The sequence below is a fragment of the Limanda limanda genome, chromosome 13 (genome assembly GCF_963576545.1).
Source record: "Limanda limanda chromosome 13, fLimLim1.1, whole genome shotgun sequence".
Lineage (NCBI taxonomy): Eukaryota > Metazoa > Chordata > Actinopteri > Pleuronectiformes > Pleuronectidae > Limanda > Limanda limanda.
The window spans coordinates 15,892,593-15,919,742 of NC_083648.1; the positions used below are offsets into that span (position 1 = coordinate 15,892,593).

The window sequence follows — 27,150 nt, forward strand, 5'->3', positions numbered from 1 at the left end:
CAAACAAGAAATGAATAAAAAAACACAAGCAAATCACATCGTTTGTTAGTAGGATCCTCCAGCATGAAACTGGTAAGAGCTTGTAATGGTACATTCAGTCAGGCTCCTCCCCCTCTCTCTCTGGTAACTTTGCATATTCAGAATATTCAAAGATCGCTGGCGCCTTGACGAGGGCGTTTCCATGTTGTGTGGATTTCACGCTACACACACACACACACACACACACACACACACTCACGCAGACATACGAGCAAACACGAAACACATTTTTATTCAAGTCAAGCCCAAAGCAGCGAAATAAAAAGTTGGAAGCCATTCTGCTTATGCACACCATCACATATCAGCCTTCACAAAACGGATCATAAAAGAATGAAAAACAGAGTTGGATAAGAGGATGAGGCTTCAGTCTAAGCTCTCAGTAGCTCAATTTTATCTGTGGCCGTGTCCATGTTTTTTTTGTGTTTTTTTTTTAGAAAACTCCACAGGATGGAAGTTCACAAAAGTGCTGCTTTTCACTTCTCGTTTTCTTCTTCTTACTTCGGATTTTTTTCACTTCAATCCACTCCTTGTATTTCCCCTGGTGAAAGGTCCCTCTAAAGTGCATGAATGAGGTAAATTAAATTCTTCTCGGAACAGGTCTGTAGCCGTTCTGCAGTTCAGACGGGAACCATTGTGTGTTGCATGTGCTGCATCTGAGACAGCATTTCTTGTTGCACACTGGCAATTAGTCTGTCCTGGTGTGATGGTGTGATTATTCCCAGTCTGTCCATCTCCCTGTGGGTGCAAAGACAAAGAAACTCATTCAGACACATAAAGCTAAGATTTGTCTTTCCTAAAGGATGATGCAGTGCAGGATTTTATGCCTCAACGATGACAGCTGGAGGAATAATGATTTTTGTTTTTGGGGGTTTTACTTATTTTCCTGAATGTGATATTTAAGAAACACCTACACGGAATTTCTTCATTTGGCACAAACAAATACATAGATACATTGGTTGTCAAAGGTCAAGGTATCTGTGGGAAAAAACAAACTACCTGTGTTCAGCTCTATTGCTCGGGCAACAGCAATAAGAGCTGTATGAGCTGGTGATGCAGATCATGGAAAGCCTCTGTAGACCAGACCGTGTCTCAGTTTGGTTCGGCCTTCGCTGTCCACATGGCCCATCAAGACTGCGTCCTATTGTGTCATGTCGTGTTATATCGCATCTAATGTAATGTATCGAATCGTAACATATCTCATCGTATCGTGATGTTTAATTGGATAAAATGTTGAAGTTGTGACAAAGGTCAATTTCCCTTTGAAATCACAATGTTCTGCAGAAACACTTTTCGCGCTTTTACTTAAGACCATAGCTCGAGAAAAGAAGAAGACATTATCACCATGTTGCCTGTAAAGTAACTGGCTGGCTGAGACACCCATAAGGGGATATTTCTGTTCTTCTTGTCCTCATCATTTTCATGTAACAAAACAACCACAACTGATATTCCATTTCCTTGGCAGACATGTTGATCCAAAGAGATTTAAATGCTTCCCTAGATATACAGGGGCTTCCTGGAGTTCAGTTCCTGCTCAGTGACTCATCTGAACTACTGTTTAACCTCCTCTCCTCTATTAATAGCTAACCCTGTATAACAATTAAGCTATAACGATAATATCACGGTGTCTGTGCACCCACAGCCTGATATAGGTTCTGCCATTGTTCTTCCCATCAAGCTTCTTCCTGTTAGAAGGGAGTTGTTTCTCTCCACTGTTGTTTATTGTGGGAACTGTTGCGGTTTCTCTTAAGATCTCTTACTATCTAAATTACTTCCAGATTGAGATTTTAATGTAGGTGATTTGGTGCTATATAAATACAATTGAATTGAATGGCTGTAAACCACTGTTGTCTTTCAGATCTATTTAAGCACATATAAGAGAGTGGTAACATAGGAAGTAAATATTAGAAACCACGTCCCTGAGCATGCTGAGTAACATGAGATTACAGTTCCAATGCACATTCACATAACACTTCTCAGAGCACTTTTCATTGTGGTGGTGGAATATGTTGCCCATGTATTGTACAGAGCTCTTTTACGAGTCTTTAAGTGTGAATTGTATGACACTAATGAATAAGCTACATCACACCATTCAGTTGAAAGATACATTAAATACAAATAAATCCAAGTTTGACATCAGGGAGATGCTCACGTTTCTCAGCATGCGGGTAACTCTCACTATACAGGAGCTATATGTGGAATCTGTAAACCTGCTGGATCATCAAACACTGACTCATCAAACACACACATTTCTGATGTGGGAATTGTTTTTACATTCTGTTGTTGACAATCCAACAAACCAACCTGCCTCTGGCCAGGTGTGTGGAGATAAGAGAAGTGTCTGGAATATTTCTCCCTCTCTCAGTTTAGTTTCTCAGTACAACGGAGAGCAATGCCATGAATTTCCTTCAAGGTGAGTCCGTCCAAAACGGTTCGGTTGGGACCATATTTCACACATTTCTGTGACGGCTGACTCATCAGCCTGCCTTCACGTGTGCCCAGCACAAGTATATGACAAATAAATAACTCTTTCATTGTCAGAATATTGAGGCCATTACATATCCCACTGTCAAATCTCTAAAGGTGTATGTTTTACTAACATGGGTAAACCCACATATAAAAGGTTGTTGACTCCTTTCCCATTGCCCTTGTCTTGCTACTGTCGCATGTTAAACATCCAGAGACAAGAAATCCCTGATGCACGTTGTTGCCAAGATGTAAAAAAGTCGGTCTTTGACCGGTGGAAAAGGGACTTTACTGTGTGTAGTTTAATGCTACAGTGCAGGCAGTGTTAATGTTTTAATGAGGACAAAATTAATTTCATCCATTCTGCGCCAATTCTTTGGTTTTGTTTTTCGGTTTTGAGTGTGATTGCGGCGCAAAGGTAGAAATGAGATTCTGTTTTGAGTTTCTTTTTTGGCAGCAAGAAATGTGATGATTTGAAAACGACTCTCACTTTAATCCATTTCTCACATGAGGGTACACTTACTGGTGTGTGAGAGCCAGAAGACTGTCAATGCTGGTGTATCCCGCTGCTGCCAGTGTGTCTGTGTACCTCTCCAACCCTGCGGTCTGCAGCCACTCACATACCGACCACTCCGGCACACACACCTCGGGCACCACTGACACACACACCTCTGAAGCCATCCCTGACTCCAGCATGGAGGGTGTAGGTCTGTAAACGCAGAGAGAGAGGAGAGGAGGCAGGTTGGTGGAGGCAAAGTTTATGAATATAAGTGTGATATCAAAGTGAAATAGTGTTGAGTATAGGTTTCAACCGAGGGGGATGACAACATGTCGATGAGGGTGTGAGTCAGTTTTAAGTGTCCCTATATAACTATACATGTATTGGTCTCTGCATACCGCTGTACATGTCTGTGCCTACGTGTACACACCTGTCCCCTCCTGTCCGACGCAGAGTCCCGGGGTTACGGATGAGTTTATCCAGCATGTTGAGTATCTGGCTGAAGGTGGGTCGCTCGGCTCGGTCTCTCTCCCAACAGTCCAGCATGAGCTGGTGCATCACCACGGGACAGTCCATGGGAGCAGGCAGCCGGTAGCCCTCCTCTATCGCTTTGATCACCTACAGGACAGATAGAGGTGGAGGATAGATGTTATTATCCAGGTGAATCCAAAGGAAAGAGTTACACAGCTAGAATCAAGACCAAGGAAACTACAGCTTTATGAGGTTGTACATGGGCAACATGGTGCTTTGGGCTAAATGCTCATGCTAGTGTGCCACCATTCTCATGATGACAATGCTAACATGATGATGTTTAGCAATAGAGTGTATTATTTGAGGGGGTTTGAACTACAAACTGAGCTTTGCATGGCTTTCCTCTTGCAGGTGCTTCTCTATTTGACATGGCAGTTCTTCCCAATCCCATTGTAATGTTGCACAACACACACCACATTGTGACAGTATCCTGTTTTTTGCAGTTATCATATGAATAAATCAATTCAAAACCACTTTGAGGTTTTTATATGAGAAAAGACGAGTAGCTCATTAAAACTGCTTTAAAACACAACCGCTGAATAAATAAAAAGAAGAGATAATATTTATTTTTTAAAAGCTTCATTATTTTTTGTTTTCACAGATCTTTCCAGAGCTGTCTCGTCGCCATCTGTAATTTATTCTTATATATTTGCAGCTTTGAGCAGCTCCTGTATCTCTTGTGTGCAATGCATTATGGGCCCATACTTAACATTAATAACACAATCAGAAATAATGCACCTTTGGTCCAGTCTAAAAATGGAAATACGACATAAAACTCTGCTGTGGATGTAACTGGATCCCACCTGAGGAGTTACATGTAGGTTCTGAGATGCTGACACAGACGTATAGTTGGTTGTGAGGTCAATCAAAACAAACAGAGAAAGTGAAGTGCAGCTCAGTGCGTACTAATTTGCTGCTATATAAAAATAAATAAAAAATATGCTGGATAAAATGTCTCATCAGGAAATTTCTCTGAAACTGCATAAACTCAGAAGATGAAATCAATGATGTTTGAAAATGTCCATATGCCAGACTGGTCTCTTTGACCTCCTCAAACTTAACAAGCTTTGATCGCAAAGTGATTCCGATTCACTTTGAAACAGCATTTCTCTCTCAAACTCTCCAAAACTCTTCAGAACTGAATCACTACTAAAATGTATAAAGTGTGCTTGAGCGTCGCTGAGGGATTATTATAAGCAGCCATTACTTGTCAACTTTGTATAAAGGTTTAAGTTTTTATCTTCAATAAAAATGTCCTGTGACTGGTGGAAAAAAAATATTTCTGCTGTACGGATGATTTAAAGACAAAATTTGCAGAGGTTAATGACACAGGGTCAGAAAACAGAACGTCACACAGAGGGCAGTTTATTTTCTCCAGAAGTCGTCTCTATAAATATCCTAAAGACTGGCAGCCGGTTTCATTCATCCATCTGATAAAGATGCTTATTTAAATCCAATTTGGGGACTGTAAAAAAGTAAATATCTAATTTGACTTCTCTAGAAAGTGGGAGGAAATAGATTTTTTATAGGGAAACTTTAATTAAATAAGGGGAGAACTGTGACATGTCAATGTTTGTCACTGAATCCAGAGCTATTAACTGTTGTTTAGACAGGAAACTTGAAAAGAAACTTATCAACATGACTTTATAATTTTTTGATAATCTACCCTTCCAATTCTGATAATATTTAACTCATCAAATTCACTGCTTATAATTATTGCAAGTCTCAACAACAGAGAATCAAGAGTGTAAGATTCATTACTTAAAGTATTATTCATGTGTGCACGTGCTTTTTAAGCAATGAACCCTTTTTGATGCAGTTATTTGGGTCACTCATTGTAGTTTCATTAATTACTATAATGGCAAACCACCACCAAGGCCCAACAGTCCCCCTCAATTCAATCAAGCTCACCAAATTGCACACAATCAAAGACATCTGTCCCGTAAATGTGCTTGATCAGTTTCATCATGATCCATGAAGTCAGTGAAAATGCTCTATAATGTAATGCTAAAACATTTGATGAGCTCTTTTCTGACCCAAACTGCATCCGTCCACCAAGTTTCGTGGCATCCGTCCGGTAGATTTTGTGAAATCTTGATCACAAACAAACATGCAAACCCACTAATAAACAAACAGGAGGAGGTAATAACAATGGAGGTGATCCAGCGTTTTCATTTGATCGTACCTTAAGGTAAACATTTCATTTCAGGAACTAAATGAGCTCATTCTTTTGTAGGTGAGTGGTCTCATAGGTTGGACAATATAAAGATTACTCACATCCTGGTTGTTCATGTCCCAGTAGGGTCTCTCTCCATATGAGACCACCTCCCACATGACGATACCGTAACTCCACACATCGCTGGCTGTGGTGAACTTCCTGAACGCTATCCCCTCTGGGGCCGTCCACCTGATGGGGATCTTCCCTCCAGGGGAAAGGTAAGTCCCAGTGGCCTCCTACAACAGCAGCATAAGGCATAACGGGGTCAGTGACTGAGAGAATTTGTTGATTCCATCATTTAAAAACAACATTTTTTGAATGAAAGACGTACTAGCACACAAATGGCATATAAATATTCAATTAATGAACATGTACAGCATATGCCCACATTAAATTAAGTTTATTCATTCGGTGTGTCTCACCCTTGTAGTGTAGGCAGCCTCTGGGTCGTCCTCCAGAACCCGACTCAGGCCAAAGTCCGACACCTTACACACCAGGTTGCTGTTGACCAGGATGTTCCGAGCTGCCAGGTCTCTGTGAACGTAGCTCATGTCTGACAGGTACTTCATACCGGAGGCGATACCGCGCAGCATGCCGACCAGCTGGATCACCGTGAACTGGCCGTCATGTTTCTGAAATGTTTACACGACAGAGACATTTCTTTACATTTTCAGTTCACCGGAATAACGTCACAGAAAAAGACAGAATAATAAACTGTGCTTACGCGAAGAAAGGCATCCAGGGATCCATTCTCCATGTACTCTGTGATGATCATCAATGGCTTGCCTAAGGCGGTAAAGAGTTAGAAACATTAGGCTGAATTCAAACCTGCACATTAAGTAATTATCAACACAAAACTACCACTCACATCTGGTGATGACGCCCTCCAGCCTGATGATGTTCGGATGGTCAAACTGTCCCATGATGGAGGCCTCGGACAGGAAGTCCCTCCTCTGTTTGTCAGTGTAGCCCGCCTTCAGACTCTTGATGGCCACGTAGATCTCCCTCTTTCCCTGCACACGCAGCCGGCCGCTGCACACCTCCCCAAACTCTCCTACACACACAGAGCAAACAGCAAAGTCAGCGCCAAGTCGGCATGTGTATGTGTGGGGGTTTGTATGAGTATGTGCAAGCGATATTAACAGGCTCACCCATGCCAATAACTCTCTCGATGTGAATACTGCTAACATCAATCTCCTTGGCAAACTCGTGGATGGCCTGATCGGGGTCCTCATAGGTGAACGGGTCCACGTAGATCTTCACCCCTGGAAGACGGAGGGGAGGAAGCGAGGGAGGAGAGGAAGGTGTGCAGAGGAGGGTGACAAATATGAGTTGTGTAACGGCTGCATATGTTATGTAAATGTAGTTGGCAGTGTGTGTATATGAAGTGCAGAGAGACGAGAGAGAAAAAGAGCATCCATCTGTCTCTCTGTTGTTTTGACAGTGTGTGTGTGTGTGTGTGTGTGTGTGTGTGTGTGTGTATGTGTGTCTACCTGGGTTAAGATGTTTCTCCTCCTCTGAGTCCTGCCTTGTTTTGCTGTACTTGCTCCTCCTGATGAGACATAAGAAATGATGGGCATTAAACACACCGACAGAAATGACAAGCAAGAGCATCCCTGTCACTTTCTCTTCACTTCATGTTTTTTACAGTTAGGTGAACTGATAAAGGGACATTCACTGTGCGTCGCGTCGCTTTTAATTTGGTTTCTTTTCCTGCAGCGGCGCACATTCATTCATTGGGCTTTCCAGGGTTCACCTCGATGAAATGAATGAGAACAGAGAGCCACGGGCTGCGGGAGAGACAGCGAGCGAGCAGATGAAAGCATTTTAGGCAGAGAGGGAGGAGGGGCGCCGCCTCAGGTAGCACAAGATAAAAGGTGTTTTCCATTAAACAAAGAAACTGTCAAAAACACCTTTGTGGGTGAGCAGGCGTGTGTGTGTGTGTGTGTGTTTGTGCACATGCATGCACTCGCACAAGCTACTGTGCGTGACTGTGCACGCCGGGGGAAGCTGACACACAAGCTGCGCTGGTGAAGAGACAGTAATGACAAGTCAGGGACAAAGGGATTATCACTGTCTCCACTCTAATCCCCTTTAAAAGCTCCAGGTAACACACACACACACACATTATTTAGCCGCACAAAACTAGGAGAGCTGTGTGTGTGTGTGTGTGTGTGTGTGTGTGTGTGTGTGTGTGTGTGTGTTATTTGTGTGCATTAAGGCAGTGTGGTCAAAAGCAGTAGTCAAGGCAGAGGCAGCACTGATGGGAAACTTCCAGCCGACCTAACAAGCAGATAGGGCAGCACGCCTTCCAGGATGCTTTTAAGTGTGTATTTGTGTGTGTGTGTGTGTGTGTGTGTGTGTGTGTGTGTGTGTGTGTGTGTGTGTGTGTGTGTGTGCATGTGTGTGTGTACCTGCGGCTAATGATGAAGACAGCTGCAGATATCAGCAGTAAAATTCCAACCCCGCTGACAGACAGCAGCAGGAAGGCTGAGTTAACTCCTTCTCCAATCAGAGGGAAGGGATCTAACAGGGGAAGGACACAAAAGTCACCAACCAGAAAGTTAGAACTTCATCATGATAATAAAAAGTTTTGTGCGTGCTCTTCAAGTTCTGAACATTACTGTCACAATACCTGAATTGGTGGCGAACTCGAATGGAGCGCTGAACTCTCCGTACCCGGCGGCCGTGCGAGCACGCACATGGAACACGTACACCGTGAGGGGGTTGAGACCTGTGACGTCCACGCCGCGAGCGAAGGTCCTGATTATGCGGTAGGACCTCTCTCTCTGATCCTGATTAGGGGACAAAAAAGAGGGGTCACTTTTCATCGCTGACAAGAAATCTATCTCCATCATCAGCGATACACAAACAGCGGGGCCACATATTGGCATTCCCCACAGCTGCCCGAGCTGCATTAACCTGCAGGCAGCTCACCTTTTCATAGAACTTGACCTCGTATTCCAGGATGACCCCGTTAGGCCGATCTGGCTGTTGCCACGACAACGACAAACTGTGCCTGGTGACATCGATGACGAGGATGGATGACACCGGAGAGGGAGCTGAGCGGGAGAGAGAGATGGAAAGAGATAATTCAGTCACAATGGAGTGACTTTGTATAATGACATACTGGATGATCTGTGATAATAACGTCTGTAATGATTTCACAGGCCTGCACACAGCCCACAGGTATGTGCGCTGTCTGTGTGTCAACAGGCCCGTTGACCCTGTGCACCTGAGAGCTGACCCAAATCCCATTCCTGCCTATTCCACAGGGACGAGACCTATCCTCCACTCTCTCTCTCCTCTTACATCCCTCCATTGTCCAGGCCTTTATGGAGTTTGTCCTCCTTTGTGGCTGTTCACATGATACCGGGGCCATATGGTGGCGCAGGTTGGACGTGACACATCCCAGACACGCTCTCGTGCTGTGCACACACAGCCAAGTTATTTCCCGTGGGGGGACAACTCGGAACCGAGCAGGTGTGCTACTTTCTCAAACGCCAGCATAAAGTCTTAAACCAATGACAGTTGAGATGTAACAGCGCGCAGAAAAAAAGCAAGCTAATGGAGAGCATGTGTGAGGAAACGCCACGGAGCAGCTGACACCCTCTCAACTAAAATGAAACACGCCATAAAACCCGGGTGATTTTTCAAACACTTCCCTGGTCAAGAGCTGACGCAGGGAAAATCCCACAGTTAGATTCACTGAGGTTTTTATTTGTCAAACAGTTTCCTCTAGGACTTCAGGCAGCCCCGTCTGTTTGTATTTAAGTCAGCGATTTACATTTCCAAGAATGCTTTCTGACAACCACTTGAGAACACCCCTACAATTAATTGAGCGGTTGTTAAGTGTAGGAGGACAGAGTAATAACTATGGCAACTGTGACAGTGATAGTAAGAGCAAGCTTTTCCAGTTGAGAGAGAGGGCGAGGGAAGTGTCTTGTAGCCGTGTTACATGCTGATGCTAATGGGGAATAATCTCTACCTGTTCCATGATGGATGTGTCCTTTGTGTTTGTTCAACGTTGGTTTTATTCTGTGACGATCCATTGAAGTATTATACTGTATCATCAATGCAAATCCAAAGCAAATGTATTGGTTATACATATATATATATATATATATAACCCTTCATCTTATCAGCTTCACACATGGCACGTGTTTTAATGCAGTGATGAATTTGGTGCGATTTGGACACGTGATATGTTCACTGTTAATAAGCTCGGAAAAAAAAGGGCCACCAACATTCTGTAGTTAGAGCGGCTGGGACTCATCACTGTTCAGCCCTTTTCAGAAAATGAACCTCCAGACACTGTGAACACAATTGGGTCCATACTTTCTCTGGAGTTTGTCTTTCACACATGAACAATGCAGCAGAAGAGTCTCCGGTTCAAATGTGTTCACAACAACACGAGTGCTCAGAGCAGCATGCAGGACATTACGTATAAAGTGTTTTTGTTGACAGGACATCAACAATGGCATTGGACCTCATCAACAAAATTCTGTAGACATCTTCGTCTGCATCTTCTATGTGTATGGCACTACATTTTCATCGGGAGATATTTGTATTCTCTCTATTTTCTTGTTTGCTCGCAGTGATTTTTTTTGAGGTAATTTAGTACAAGCTTTATAATCTTTTCTGGACGCATCATGCAATGATTTTAAACATTAAAATATATATTTAGTCTAAATAATAGTAAAATATATCAATTCCAAATACATTTACTTTCTATTTTTAACACAACAATGCATCAGCAGTTGGTGTTCTGCAGTGTTCTAGAGCGGACACCAGCCCTATCATGCTCGTATATAACTACATATAGGACTTACTCGTATCATGCTTCCACAATTTTGAACATTACCCATGGGGCCTTGCTCCCTTGTGGACCATGTGCACTGAGCAGCAGATTGCATTGTGCTGACCCACATACAGACAGAACATCTATAAGCGCATTTTTACTGCAACAGTCAACAGTCTGACAAACTCATTCATTACACTCCTCACTCTCACCAGCTTGGTTGGTGGTAACGGTGACGGACACACTCTGGGCGGACCCTGCACCGCTGGCCAGGGAGACCCCGTTGCGTGCATGGACGATGAAGGTGTAGTGTGTGTGGGCCCTCAGCTCGGTCACCACCACCCTGGTGGTCTTCAGGCGGGTCTGGCCGGGGGAGAAGAGCACATCGGAGCCACAGGGAAGGCAGAGCTGAGAGCCGGAGCCAGAGCCGAGTCTTGGGTATTCATCAGATACAGGTTTCGGGAAGACGCCCCTCCCTGCCTGGGTTTCTGATCCCACAATGCCCTGGTCCGACTGCATCCCTAGGCCACTGTGCTGAACCTCAGGCTTGGAGACGGTGTGATTCCTGGGGATGTCCTTGCCGGAGGTACGACTGCGGCCCCCTGTTTGACAGATGAGACACTCCAGGCTATAGGTGGTGTCGCTCCTTCCTCCCAGCCGACGGGGGGGTGCCCATTCCAAGACCACCGAGGTCTCATTCACAACTGAGATGAGCTGCTGCGGGGCTGAGGGCGGCTCTGAGGAGGACACAGGGAAAAACCTGAGCATTAAATAAAACTAACCACATATACTGCACATCCTGTACTACACATCAGGGAGAGTTGTTGGCACGGGGCTGAAGTGAAGACATATTGGATCAGACTGAAAACCATGCAGTTCCTAGATGTTTTCGATGGGCTGGATGTTTTACTTCAGAGGAATTTCTTTCTCACTTTGTGTGTGTGTGCGTGTGTTCATGTTTTCCAGGCGAAGGAAACCACGTGCTGTATATAGGCATAATTAAGTTTACGACACACAGACCGAGGTCTCTAGCTCTGTCACACACACACACACACCCAACACACACACAGAGAGAGGGAGAGAGGCGGAGGGATGGGGGAGAGAGAGAGGAGAACGACATTTATTCACTCCTCTTTAGTTTCTTTAGTTATCACTCCCAGACAGGATGTAGATGGTGGCTTAGTCATAACTAATGGGATCATGAAACAGAGGTGGCATTCAGACAAGTTTGTGTCTCCCTCTGTTTGGTAAAGATAGAGAGCATGGAAAACAATGAGCGCTCCTTTCGCTTTTATTGGCCAGCAATGCACACATGTTGTCTGTTTTCACTTATGCAATATCTTATTAGCGTGTGTGTGTGTGTGTGTGTGTGTGTGTGTGTGTGTGAGTACTTACGGGTGCAGGCCATAGAGGCAGGATCGCTGTCGGCACGGTAGAATCCAGAGTGGCAGTCACAGACAGTTGTGCCTTCTCTGAGCGCGTGGCTGTGGGGGGGGCACTTGGAGCATCCTGCATCAGAAGACTTGGCCTTGTAGAAACCAGCAGAGCAAGCTGCAGAGAGACACATCTCCACTTTAATATTCATCCGTGCACCATTAATAAAGGTCAACGACATTCAAAGATTCAATGATAATTACCCACAAATATTCCTAACTTTTGAGTGCATTTAATTTCGTATAGCCCACTATACCAGACATTTTCAAGGCAATGTATGCTCTTAAGAAATGGAGGACAGAGGGGATATATGGAATAGTTTATTTTGAAGGATGTTACAAAAGCCGCACAAAGCAGTTGCAAGATGGCTAAGCTGTACAGGTATTAACAGATTTGCCAGTTTGTAGATTGGGCTCATTTTGGCAATTTTGTAATTTGTAACAGATGCTTGAATTGTTCCATTTCTGGCTTGAGTCGTTTTTAACTGTCACACTGTCACATGGTCATGTGGGTGTCACTGTCCCAGTGTCAGTGTGTAACAAGACACACAGAACTATCAATAAGATCTTCTACAATTTAACATGGATGCTATTTATTTCAAGAACTAGTGGGTTTTTTATGGTGGTGCACATGTAATAATAGTATTTGCAGCATTCAGTAACTAATTTGGACGTTTGGTTACCATGGCAATGGCTGAGGCTTTGAAGCTTTTGTACAAACAAATGCAGCTGGAACCGTAACCTCCTCGATGGAGGGACAAATTGACACGTTATTGTTTTTCAATCACACTAAATTACATTTATATGCGTTTTTCTGACAAAAAAGCAATTATTCAGTCTCTGTTAGGGTTAACCCTAACCATTCAAGAATGAGCATATGAGATGACATGATGTTTTACAAGTGGTAAAAGAGTATAGAAAATCCAAAATGTTGCAAACTGTTTCCTTTCATAATAATTTATGTGGAAGAAAATTAATTAAATGCATCTTTCAGGTAATTTACTTTGGTAAGAAACACTGCACAAGGTACTTCTTGAATCTTAAATTATTGGTACGTTTATTGAAGTTCAGCATGATGTGGGTCACAGGTGCTAAATGTGTATTCAACATTGACTAAGGTTAGCTGACCCCTGACCCTTGATACAACCTATGATCGCTCAGAGAGCCCAGACTACAAGTTACTCAGCAGATGGCATTGTTTTGGGTTTTTTTGCACTCGAACATTTGAATCCACAGACAAAAAAGTATAAAGAGAAATCTGGAGAGAGACACCGATACAGCACGGGGAGCAGCGGGCACTTTGACTTCTTTTATCTTTGGATTTTGATGAGCAAAGAAAAAAAACCACACACACACAAAAGGACGCTCGCTGATCAGCTCCCACTCACACACGCAGAAACAAGAATCACTAGAAGCGACCGCATCAGAAACTCCACGACGCCAGCAGCCCACACAAATATAACTGACATTTAAATATATGAACGAGGGGAAACAGAGAAAGAGAGAGGGTGAGGGAAAGACAGGGGGGAGAGGAGGGAGGACTTCATGCATTGACGGAGCAACAATACAATAAATGAATGCCTAATTATACTGCTTGACATCCACTGGTGAAGCAAAGGAGATGTCAGAGCGGGCCTGGTTAGAGCCTGGCTCTTTTCTCTCTCTTTAATTTCAGGAGGAAATCCTTCATTTGTTTCAACAGCAATCATTCTTTTCAACACCTTTTTCATCATCACTCCCTATTCATTCTCCTTTCTCCATTCCACCATCTTTGGCTCCCTGGCTCCCTCTTTTTTCCCCCCCACAACCCTTTCACGACTGGGATGAAGACATCCCAGTGGGAGTGGAAAGGAATGTGGGAATGATCTCTGTATGTGTGTGTGTGTGTGTGTGTGTGTGTGTGTGTGTGTGTGTGTCAGCATGCTTTATGACACTCTCATCAGTAGATGAGAGGGAGAGGAAGTCTCCCCTGTAATCTACTCAGGCCGACCATCCTGCCCCATCTGCGTGCGCCTCCGTAGATTTGCTCTTTCACACACTCACTCGCCCTCCCTTTCACATTTTTTCACGACCTCCCTCATTCGCTCCCTGGTGCACTTCCTCATCGACCTCCACTTACACGGCTTTGTGCCTCTGCTCACTCTTTGTGCATCCCCGTACGGATCCCTCTCACAGTCAAAAAACCCGCAGAAAGCTTTGAAGCAAGCGCACAGTGTTTACAGCTCGATATACTGACACCGATTCAGAGGAGACGCACATGTGGACCCTGTACTCTAAACCAGGGAAATCATAAACACATTTACAGTTGATAAGAGCGGCTTTCATCCGGCGAATGGCTTATCGTACAGTCAGCTGATATCATCAGACAGAAACACATTGTTATCATTCTCCTGCTGTTCGGTACATTCCTTTCTTTCTTCTTGTCATCAAAATAGTCAAGTCAGCCGTGGACGGGAACCAGAGGGAATTAAAAACACGGAGAAAAGTATTTGACCTGCTGAGGATTTAGAGGTTGATTACAGGGACTGTGGAAGACGCTGCCAGGGGGTATAGCACGCCGCCTTTGTCTCTGTCCCACCCAATCCTCCACCCTTGTCCCCAGCACAGAGGACAAAACGAAGAAGGAAGAGAAAGAAAGGAGGAAAGAAAAGAAGCAAGTGCTGAAGCCATAAACTTCCTTCAGTGCCCTCTCATGTCTCTGTTCTCTATGTTCTCTCTGTAGCCTTTTGTGTCTCTTTAAGCGTTGGTTTCGAAAGGGGTTTGGGGGGGGGCAGTGCTGGTGACCTGGAATAAGAGCTCATGAGGGCGTCATTAACCCGACATTAACCCTGCACCGAGCGGGAGCCTGAGCTAAACTGGACACAAACACACACACATACTGATAAGATAGGGTGAAACCTGGGTTAGATGTGTGTGTGTGTGTGTGTGTGTGTGTGTGTGTGTGTGTGTGTGTGTGTGTGTGTGTGTGTGTGTGTGTGTGGGCATGTTCACGTTTTGCCTGTTAGCACGACAGTTAATACGCTGCTATCAGCTGCTGGGTTGTTTGAGACAAAGAGAAAGTGGCAGAGTCTATAAGGGAAGGGAAAAGGTTGACTAGGAGAGACAGAGCGAGAAGAAGACTGACAAGGTGCGTGAGATAAAGACGAGAAGAGAAAGAGACTTGGGGGGGGGGCCGAGGAAGAGATACTTAGGGGAAGGTGCCCTTTGATTACTATCAGCGTTGTCGGCATTTGCATATGTATTCTTCTGCTCGCGAAAATGCAAATGCAGCTCATTGTGAATCCAACTAAGATCTTCGTCCGGCACACTGTATGTGTCTTGTGTGTGTATTCTCCTTGACCCCGTGTTATCTGTCATCATCCCTTGTTCCTCCCCTGCAGAGGGGTGTAGTTGGAAGGAAGTACCCCTGACCGCTCCACCTGTCCCCGTGATGGATAGAGGGAGGGACGGAGTGACGGATGGATGGACGGATTGATAGACTGTCACTCGAGAGGGAGGGACGCTATTAATCACAGGGGTCAAGCCCTGTTAATTAAAACCTGCAGAAAGGCTGGAGGGGAAGACAGGATTCTTATCTTTCCCTACTGTATGGCTTCATTGAAAGGATGGCCTGCCTCCCTCAAGGATCAAACCGACCTCCGGTGTGAGATCGCTGCAAAATTCATCTCATATCTTCCATCTCCTCACAGTCAGTTTGCATTTAAAACCTTGGGGAACGTTCTCAATGGAAGCCGCGGCTTAAGTTTGTCTAAATTTAAATACTCACAAAACACTGGTGGTTCGAAGAGAGACGTGTGTGTGGGGATTTGTGTGTGTGTGGGTATGCCTGCCCAAAGCCAACAGAGCAATCATTAGCATGTGAAAGGGGCTCGACAACAATACCCCCCCGCGCTCCCCATCACACTCCGATCACCCCCGCCACCAGCAGCAGCAGCACCCCCCACCTCTGACCGCGGATCAGGGAGAAGAGACGGAGAAAGAGAAAGGAGGGATAATGAGAGCTACATGGAGAGAGACGGAGAGCGGAGGTTGTTCCGCTGCCAGGGAGCCACAGACGGACTGGTGGAGCTGGCAAACCTCCTCTACATTAGGAGCAACCTGGGAGAGGGAGACAATAGCTCTCTCTCTCTCTCTCTCTCACACACACACACACACACACACACACACACACACACACACACACACACACATACCTCGATTGTGATGGTGGAATGCAAACTATTACCCCCACCTGGGTTTGGCTTGCTTCAGACTACAGACAATCACTTGTGCCATTCCACTGTCTTTGGCTGCTTTGTCACCTGCCACACACACACACACACACATAGACACACACACACACACACACACACACACACACACACACACACACACACACACACGCACACTCTCTCTCTGTTTGCCCAACTCCTCTCTGGGCATTCCCGGGCAGTCCTCCAAACTGTCTTTGTTGCTTATAAAATTGGATATAGAATACACACACACACACAAACACACACACACACACACTCTAAATCTCAAATCCAACATCTACTGAGTCCAGAGACGCGTTGCAATAATTAGAGGCACTGAATGCAGCGATTACGCACTCTTTCTATCATCTGCTCCCTCTCTCTCTTTCTGTCATCTCTCTTTCAGTGTGGCTCTCTTTGCTTCTGCCCCTCTCTCTCTCTCTCAATCTTTCCTCTTTTCAGTCCTTCAGTCCAAACGCTTTCTGCTGCCGACGAGTCTCTGCAGGTGCATTGGAAAAAAGAAGCATAACCGTGAAATCTCTCTTGATGGAGGATAACACAGAATCACACACACACACACACACACACACACACACACACATTCCAACCCTCCCAGGCCGTGAGCAAAATCTGAGAAAAGAAGACCATTGTAGAGACATTGAGACAAAAAGTAGGAGGTTTCTCTGTCATTCCCTCTCTCCAACCGTTCACATTTTACATTCTCTCTGTTCTTTCTCCACCACTCGCCTCTTGTCTCTCCAACCTTGTTTCCGATCCTCCCAGACGGATCGCAGCTGTCAAACTTTTGACGTCTTCATCTACCTCGGTCATGACCCTGCACTCTGCAGCTAAACTCCCTCTCTGTGCATATGTGTGTGTCTGTATGTGGCTGTCACTCAGAGCTTTGACGTCTTCATCAGGCTCAGTCGTGACCTCGGTCTTAACCAGGGGTCCAAAGAAGAGGGGGAGTTCCCTGTCTCTTGTGTTTCACCGCTCGTCTCCTTTGCACCGGTTGACGAACCCCCAGCAGGGGAGGGGCGGCTCGGCATTGATGCCTTCTGCTGTCAGTGGCCTTCTTTCAATCCCCCTCTCGCCCCATTCAACAGCTAATCCCTTCTTCCTCTCCAAAGCTTCTCCTCTCATCCTCTCCATCCTCATTACTCTGTGTCAACACTGAAAATGAACTTTTCACATTTCACCGCTTTGGCTAAGTCGACTCTTGTTTCAGCTGAATTCAGCAGCAGCTCTTGGGGGAAGTTAGATCACACTGACAATGAAAAAGGTATTTCTGCAGCAGACGGCAGACGGTGAAAAATGAAAAACTGCAAGTTAAACAAATTAGCTAAAAACTGCAATGAATCTAACTTATGAGATGTACTACGCATAACAGGTGGACATTTAAAACAGAGAAGAAGAAGAATGTACAAAGGTTCCGGATTAGTATTTGAGCGTACGCTATAATTTGGGTTTAAAATTAAATTAAAGAAACACAGAAATCTATGCATTTTATTCCTTTCACTAGAATTATATGGGAAGACAAATAACATCCTCACGTGTGTTAACATGTGAAGCTGGAGTCAGGGGGTGATTAGCTTTAGCTTAGCATAAACTAAAAATGAGGGAAAAAGTCAAGACTCAAGACGTAAACATAAAAGTGCAAAAATTATAAGTTGTTGAGTTACTTTTTCCTGGCTGTTGGAAGTCACTTCCTGGACTCTTAGTATATATCTCTCTAGTTGTATTGAGAATGTTCTTCAAAATGCGGCACTATTCCTTTAAGAAACTTTGTCAATGCAGCCTGTAATCACAGGGGGTATCTGTCCCTGCTACGTTTGAACTAAGTCTACTTGTCTGTTATAGTGACAAAATGAAGACATGAGGGTCTAGAATATCCAGAAACCTTTTGACCTCTGGGACGGGACGAGACACAGAACATCTAAATCTCCTGACAAATCCATCTGCCTTTTCCCTCCATCTTGCCCTGCTCTCCCCCTCTATAAAATTCAGACTTAAATTTGGAGAAGCATTAAGATGAACCATCCAATACCGCAGGGTCAGAGTTTTTCGCTGAGCAGCGTTCGGTATTCAGACTTTGATGGATTCCCACTGATGCAGCTGAGCCCGGCCAACAGCCTGACAGGCGGCGAGAGCGGGGAGACGGAGACGGGAGCAGCAGATAGATAGATGGCACTTCACATCTGCTAGAGGTTCAACAGAGTCAAGGGTCTCTACTAAATCTAAGTGAGGAGGAACATCTTTCAGGCTTCAGGGACCACCCCGCAAACCTCCTCCTCTTTTCAGTGGGAACAAACGGGTTAATCTGGGGTAAAGGTTTTTGAGAACGTTTGTCACTTCAAAATTTTGGCAACTGCTCTTCCTGTTGCAAAGAAAAAAAAGGATTTTTCTTCCCTCTTTAACGCCAACTGGCCACAACGGCACCCCTCTTTTTATGTCTGTCTCTGTCTTTCTGTCTCTCAGCATCTCTCCTCCTCTCTTTGAATTATGGGTCTGTTTGTAATACAATTAGCCTTCTGGGATAGGCTTCATAAATAAAACCGGGGGAGCAGATCCGTTAGTCCCCCTCCTTTCCCCGACTCTCTCTATTGGTCTCTGTCCATCTGCCTATGTGTTTGTGCAAGCCAACATGTTGTGTGTCTGTTGTGTGTGTGCGACTGAATAGGGGGAGTGAAGTTGTAAAAAAGTGTCTCCATCGACTCTTGCCCGACGTTCGCCCCACTTTCTCACACAGACGTGCACATTTTCGTTGTCTCCACAATGGCAACAGTCACTCCCAAACATTACACGTCATCCATGCCACATGCATGTTGGGGAGTGGTGTGAACAGCTTGTATAGTTGTTACTGTAAAGTTCAGGCCAGATTTGTAAGTGACAGAAAGACCGTTTTGACCAGATGGCCGTTGTTATGTCAGCACATGTCACACTAAGACCAGAGAGCTTGTACTCTGACTGCATGAAACACTGTTTACAGCAGGGGTTCCCAATACGTCGATCGCGATCGACCGGTCGATCGCGAAGGCAGTGTGGGTCGATCGCGACTGGACAAGAGGCAGTCACGTGGACGCTCCGGCGCACGTACCCACTTTTTTTTTTTTTTGCTGTCGCCGCCGCCGCCCCTGCCGCCACCGCCACGCCCCCAGCCCTGGACGATGTTGCGAACGTCAACGCGGCGGACTGCTCGTCACGCCGGGTTCAAACCGGATGCGGAAGCGACGCCGAAGCGCGCCGCGCTAATCCCTAGAGCGCCGGCGCTTTGCTGTTCACACCGGACGCTGAAGCGCCGCGCTAATAATATCACATACTTTTGCTGTTATCAGCCTGCAGTAAAAACGGCATTTAATCATTTTTTTCAAGCATATACTTACTTGTTGCTCCAACATTAACTGCAACACAGCCCAACATGTGTCTTCTTTGTCTCATATGTGCTGAGGATCATACAACTCACTGTACTTCTCCACTTAAATTATTAATTTAATATCATCCATCTTCAAGAACTTCTCCGCTGTTTGCTATGTCGGGTGTGGAGGGTAAATTACGTATTCTCCACTCAAACCTATGTGGAGAATACGTAGCCCCCCCCCCCCCTCTCTCTTTTTATCTATATGACTGCTTGTGGCTGGGCAGAGGGGGACATTTAATAATGTGATTGGTAAAATTGGTAAAATTAAATCTCTAGAACAACAGAAGGGGAATATAAACTATGGGATGCATATTTAATCATTGATGTCATACAAAATATGTTATCAATATCGTTTAAAATCATTTTTCAGTGTGTTTCCTGGCGCAAGAAAAAAGAGGGGGTACGTGCGCGGGGGGGGGGGGTAGATCTTGTTGAGCTGGTCATTTCAAGAGTAGCTCACAAGCCTATAAAGTGTGGGCACCCCTGGTTTACAGCCTTAATTTATTAGAAGAAACAGTTTAAGTAAAATATAGGATATATAAACTGTGGTGTTGTGGGCTGCAGTGCATGGTTACATCCTGCCATTACCAGCATGTAACATGGGAATGTCCCTTTAAGACAGAATCTCTGAACACATTCTCTGAAGGCGATGAAAATAATCCACAGAATAATGTTTTGCATCATTAGTGAGCAGCTTGTGAAGTGACTGTCACTCATGTTGACATGGGATTTAGAAGTGGGGACAGGTTGAACTTGTTCAGATGATTCGATCCTTTAAAGAACACTAGACAAGTGTACAATGGACACATGGTCACATCTACACGTGTCCAACATGCTTCAAATGGGTGTTGAGGAGAGAGAGACATCTCAAGTATCTGAACATTCATCAACTTCTTTTGTTTTTAAGTCCCGATCACCACCTATTCCAGAAATCTCTGCACTGCACATGCACATAACTCTCTTACTGTATATATTGTCGTTTTATATTGTTGTTTAATGTCTGATTGTTGTTTTATGTACAGTGCACCGACCACACCAAGGCGATTTCCTGTATGTGCAAATATACTCGGCAAATAAAATGAATTCTGATTCTGATTCTGAAGGGGAGTGGAGGGTATAGAGCAGGAGACCAAACCAGATGAGACAACAACAAACAGCAAATCACGGTGAAGTATTCCTGTCGCATCACTTACCTTTACACGCTCCCCCCTTCTCCTCATATCCGGTGCTGCACAGACATCCACCAATAGGGACGAGCCACTCTCCATCAGCCCCGCAGTACATTTTGGGCTCATCTCTCTCCTCTGATTGGTTGACACACGACCCCCTGACCTCCACTAAGGAGGACGTATCAGCACCAGTGACGGTGTCGGGGAAGGTCGCCAGGTTACGGATGGTGAGCGGGCAGGTTTTGAAGAACACCCTGACAGACACCAGAGCGATGCAGGCACCAACATCCTGAAAGGCCAAGTAGAAGCCCTTCCTCGTTGTGACCTTTACGTCCCGCACCTCAGTGTTCAGCTTCATGATGCGGTCGCCCACGTCCACCTGGATGCAAACAGAAGGGAGCTCGATGAACGGGATGTGAGCTAAACTGTGTCAGCGATCAATCCGCTTGTTTAACCCAAAGTGGCAGCTGCAATTGGACCACGGCTGAAACTTCACATCTTCAGCAGTTGGCTCTAGTCTGGATAAACTTGCATTGATTACTAAGGTGAAATAAGATTTAATGCCCAGGACGCTTAACCCAGACGTCATGATAGTAACGCTTCCTGCTTCCCCCCTGGGATGGTGAAATGGACGTCTAAGATAAAAACCCTTGTGAAACAAATAAAGAAATTACAGCCGAGTGCCAGGGCGGTTTAAATTGTATCAGGATAAGAACAAATTAAGGAGAGTGGAGGAGGGAGGATAGAGAGCTCAAGCCCTGACGGAGTTGATTAGTGTTACCTGGGTGAAGCTCTCGTCTGCCGCCACGGTGTCGACCTTAATGAAGCTGCTCTCTTTGATGTAGCTCTCCCTGTCTTCGTTTGACTCATGGTAGTACAGATTGAAAGTCTCCTACAAGACCAAAGAGACAGAGAAATCCCCAAAAAAGAGACTGAGGTGAATTAATCATTTTCGGTGCTCGTCTTTTCTCTTAATATGATAATGAGTGAAAGGAAGTTGAGGGAACACAGGATGATCACTCTGTACCTTGCAGGTGCCGGTGACGCCTGGCAGGCTGTTACAGTCTCTCAGTGTGAACTTGACCTCCACGTAGACCCGCTGGGCCCCGGACCTCGGGATCCAGTCCGTCCTGAGCCAGTTGTTCTGACTGGGTTCTAGGACGTTACACACCTGGTACGTTCTGATGGGGATGTTCTTCTCGTCCATAATGCTCACTTCTTCCCACTAAGAAACAAACAAAGACACTCAGGATTGTATTACTCCACTCAGCAGGGCATATGGTGACTTCATTTTGCATGTTTTGTGTTCACTAAACATATTTGGATTTAATTTCTAACTTTCCAGGCACCTGCTGGTTTCAGTTCATGCCAACAGAGGGGAAATCAGCTTAGAGAAACTTCATGGAAACAGATGCTCCATTAAAGAGATCATTAATCATTAAAAATCGATTGCCAAAGTTGTTAAATTTTCAGAGCAACTTTTCCTTATAATCAGCTGCCAAGTAGCAACGCTTTCAAGTGATACCGTCAGAAAATAATTTCCGAGGGAAACAAACTGTAAACAAATGTTGTGAAATAGGAAATGTGAAAATCATGTATTTTTCAAGTTTGCAGATTTCAGATGATCAGAACAACATACAACATATTAACCTCAGCAGCTAGGGGTCTCTCAATCAAAACAATAACAAAAGGCCTAGTTTGATGTGATGTCGTGAAGCAGCAGAGTTGTTGTCTTCAACACCATTGCCAATGAAAATCGACCTGATGCAGCCTAAATCATCTTCACTGATGAGGTAATCTATTAAAGATTTATTCACATTATGCAGCAAACGAATGAATGAATAATAATGATCCATTACGAGTCACCAATACGAAGGATGCAATCAAAATGTGAAACCAAAAAAACAATTTTGGATAATGTAAGAACACAAGTCTATTTATTTATATGTATTTTAGTCATTTTGAGCAATTTTCCTGAAGAATTGTTAGACGTTATATCTTTGAAGACTCAAAACAGTTGTGACATGAAGTAAAATCGATGACATAACACTAAGTTTGAACCAAACTCTAATCACCAGCCCTGCAGGCACAAGCCCTGTCAGAAATACTCTTACAGAAGCGGTGACCAGAAGAAGCGTGCTCACAGCTGAGGATTCATCGTGTTTTTTTTTTGTCACTGTCTGGCCTCATAAATACAGAGAAACAAGTTCAAGTACATTTCAGAAGCTGGGGAGCATCCTCTGATTCACTGCTGTCATTTGAAACCTCGCAGGCTTACATTCGTCCCGCAGTGGATGCTGCCTCAGATTTGTCGCGACTCCCAAGGTTCTCGCAGTCACATTTTCATACAAGTGGAACAGGCTCATCCTTCACTGCACCATCCATCTCCATAGAGCCGACTGTTTGCCTTGTACTGTGACCCTTCCAATGACCGCCGGGCCTCTCAACTCCAAATTGGCTTTTTATTACCGCTGAATAATAATATGCACTCTCCCTACTACTGAGAGTTGTATACACAAGAAATGCGACGTGTCCAAAAGAGGGAGGAAGAGAAAGGAGAGTGTGTGCGTGTGTGTGTGTGTGTGTGTGTGTGTGTGTGTGTGTGTGTGGTGTGGGTGTGTGGGTGTGTGTGTGTGTGTGTGTGTGTGTGTGTGTGTGTGTGTGTGTGTGTATGTGTGTGTGTGTGTGTGTGTCCAATTAGACCTGATCGATACGCCATCAGGGACTGATATTACTGACTGATATCGGTTCCTCACAAATATATCGATTTCATGATATTGATTAACAGATGTGCTGTGGCTTAATTTGACCTTTAATTATTTTAATTTAAATGCATTATTTATGTTTTTTGTATCAATCGTTTGATTTTTGGACTACATTTTCATTTCTAATTAGGTTCACTTGTGAAAATGTACAGCTTTAATGCCTTAACTCATCAACATGGGAATCGCTCTCAATAATCCAGCATCAGTCCAAGTTGCCTCCTCTGTAACCGTGTCTTCCTCCATGTACAAGATGTGAATATAAGTGTCGGCATGAGCGCGTGGTTGTGCCTTTGTGTAGTGTGTGCTTTTGAATGTTTATTATGTGTGTGTCTTTGTGTGCGTATTGGGGTGGAGGGCTGAAGAAATGCTGTCATAGGGTCTGATGCCTCCTTGTCTGGTCTCCTCTGGAGTCTTTGTCAGTCGACAGAAATCACAGCTGTCGGAGAAGAAACAAAAAACGCTGTGCACTTGCCCCTACCATACAGAAATGATGTTTTGTGTGTATGAACGTCGAGCTAAAGGATGCGGAAGGTGGGGGGGCCTGTAATCTAAAGCTCAGTGCGTGCAGACCAAGACCCCGTCAATCAAGCAGCTTGTGAGAGAATGAGAGCACGGTGACTGAAGAAATACGAGTCAAGTTCACCAATAACTCTCAAACCAACAAAGAGGTGAGGTACGTTCTGAGGAGAGGACAGAGGGAGGAAGAGAGAGGACACATAGACGTGCCAACAATAAAAAGTACAAAAAAGATGAGAGGCAGTGACATTAAAAAACAAGATATTTGCAGGAATCATTCTGGCAAATGCATGGTAGTAAAAATCCCTTTCTAAAAAATCACACCCACCACCAAGCTGGTCCATGCCTTCTCATGTGCCAAACCCAACGCCAGCACGCTCATATTAGCACTTAAGCTCGGTGAACAACAGCACATTTCAAAAATCTGTGGGATGATTATTTACAGTTTCCAGACCAAGTGTGTGTTTGAGAGAGGGAGAGAACGAGGTGGCGTGTTCTCCAAAGAGAGAACAGGCTGTAAACAGAGTATCTGTAAAATACAAAAAAGAAGAAAAATGCTCCCACTCACCCCTCCCTCTGATGGACTGGCTGCCCACTTCAGCTCTCCTGGCACTGTCCTGGTATCCAGCAGAGTCACTGAAATGCACATACACACAGGTGGCGTCACATTAAACATAACAAATTATTGATTCCCATAACAGTGTGGATGAGTTAAATGTATTATTCTCGGGAGTTAACCACACCTCAAGATACCCAGTAGATCACTGGGACAAACTGGTTGGCTCCTGTTTATTTGCTGTAGCTTAAGATTATTTATATTGATTATCTTCATGTTTATTCTGTAATATCTACGTGATTTCAAAAATGGCACGTTGGTAAAGGTGCGTATAATCGGATTCGTGGTCAAAGAAACGAATAAAAAGTGATTTTTTTTTTGATAAATCTCATAATTAAAAGTCTTCCTAACTAAACTCATCACTACACTTCGCGCTGTAACTCGTCCAGAGAACATATCCAAGAAAAGACAGACCGAGGGATCCTGCAGCTGAACTCCCTGAAGACACAACTCCAGCCAGGAGCCTTAACAACTGGGCAATGTTTCGTTCCAAGATCCAAATTAAGTGCTGTTCAACTTTTACGCAGATGTACCCCCATGCTCTATCTTCCCTTCGCATCATGGCTGGGACGCGCACCGCCGCGGCACCAGCTCCGGAACCCCCCCCCCTCTATAACTCACCTTCGTTCGGCGGATAAATCCTCGTCCTCGAACACGAACCCAGTGCAATTATCCAGAGGAAGGTGGAAAATATTCGGCATAATTCCGCAGCCATGCGTGATGCGTGGAAGCGTGCGTGCCCCCCGTTGGCTGCAGTGCGCGCTCCTGGCTGAAGCGGCTCCATCCCGGTGGGAAAAGTGTGCGTGAATGAAGTGAAGTGTGGACGCGAGTTGGATGCAGCGGCGGATCCGCGGGGCGGGCTCTTCACTCAGAGGCTTCCCACAAACGGCATGTGCCAAATGACACCGGTCCGGTCCGTATCAGCATTTAGCTGCGTGTTGTCTTTAAAAACATCCTGAAACATTTTAGGAAACATAGATGAGTAATAATTTGGTGGATTTTGGTTATTTGTGAGGTCTGGGGATTTCAAACACGAGCATTTGGGAAAACATTAAAACACCTTACTGCATATATCAGATTGTATATCTTAAGATTGATAAATAAAGGTGAGATGTTTTATTCTTGAGTTTCCAATGAGACGTTCTATGATCTGAAATGAGCAGTTTGGACCAAACTTTGAACCCAATGATCCCAGTTAAATCATAGAGGATACATTAATCATATAACAGTGATGACCAATCGGACGCCACAGCAGGCGTGAGGTCACAAACGTCATCACCTTCTTTTTCGAATCGCATGGCTTTTGCATGAATTTCAAATCCTGATTTGTGTCACAATTTCCTGATAACATTGTTTGAATCGGGGAGGAAGCCTGTAGGAGGCCCTTTGTCCTGAGGAGCATTCAAACTGAGGCGTGTGACTGCAGCGCCATCTGTTGGTGGTTGTGGAAGGGAGGAGAAACCCTTAGGAATGATAAGGGATGTTTATTCCATTACAGGCTGTTGGATATCTTAAGGATGAGGAGTTTCAATATCCCACCACCATCTGTCAAGAGGAGTTTTGAGTATTTTTATCTCTAAACCCTGGAAGGACACAGGGAGACGCAGGAGTGTGGAAACGTGTTGAAGCAAACAAAGAGGAGGCTCGTGACCCGTCCTCCTACACGCTCCCTCTCTCTCAAAGACGCTGGTGAACAATCACTCTCGATGGAGACGCAGCTTGAAATCGCAAATACTTTCATCTCCATTGATCCAGTGGGGTTCTCCCTCTCTAACTATACAAGTTGAAGCAGAGACATTCTCCCCTTTCAGTTCTTTTATAGATTCAGGTAAAGCTTTGTTGAAAAAGACCAACAAGGAGCACTAAATATGAAGTGCCTGGCTTGTTGGTTGCTGTATGTGTGTGCGCCTGCATTTGCATGTATGTGCTTGTGTGATTCTCCGTCCAGGGCCTGTCTCCATCTCGCTTTGTGTCTTCGCAGTTGCTATGCCGAAACCATCTCGATCCCCTCTAAGGCTCCATAATGGACCCAGGAAGAGCATCTGGCGCTTTAAAACACCAAAGCCATCTCCCTCGCTTCGACCTGCCACTCTTCCCCCATCGACCATAATACGGTTTTCATGATTCATTCTCCCCCGGCGCCACGACAGACTGCGCAATCACAAAGGCCCAATTAGCCGAGAGGGGATCACGATTTCGCCCGGGGACCGACGGGCCAATGGCGTTGGGTTTCCTGCGGCGAGGGCCTATGGGCCAGTAGCACAGGTGGGTGGGACATGGCTGCGGGGCGGAGGTGACGTGATGACATGGATGAAGAGCGCTCCGTTGTTTCTGGTCATTTGTGTCAGGGAAGTTTTGATTGATGATCTTCGGGATGTTTTTCCCACTCTCCCCCGAGAGATTCCCAGCTCTCTAGAGGGGGTTTCCACAACGGGCCCCAGGCGTCAAAC

General features: G+C 45.0%; 1 protein-coding gene across 1 annotated transcript; it reads right to left on the bottom strand.

Moving 5' to 3' along the window:
* Window positions 1–225: 225 nt before the first annotated feature.
* Window positions 226–25,415, bottom strand: LOC133018417 (ephrin type-A receptor 4-A-like). The gene is made up of 20 exons (XM_061084779.1): window positions 25,322–25,415; window positions 24,653–24,720; window positions 21,831–22,028; window positions 21,585–21,695; window positions 20,828–21,182; window positions 11,947–12,102; window positions 11,150–11,288; window positions 10,764–10,963; window positions 8,688–8,812; window positions 8,386–8,545; window positions 8,165–8,276; window positions 7,244–7,302; window positions 6,902–7,015; window positions 6,619–6,804; window positions 6,475–6,536; window positions 6,173–6,382; window positions 5,810–5,986; window positions 3,432–3,619; window positions 3,026–3,211; window positions 226–774 (listed from the first exon to the last, which is right to left on the bottom strand). The coding sequence occupies exons 1-20, from the start codon at window positions 25,413–25,415 to the stop codon at window positions 657–659; spliced, it is 3,018 nt and encodes a 1,005-aa protein (XP_060940762.1). The 3' UTR covers window positions 226–656.
* Window positions 25,416–27,150: the final 1,735 nt, after the last annotated feature.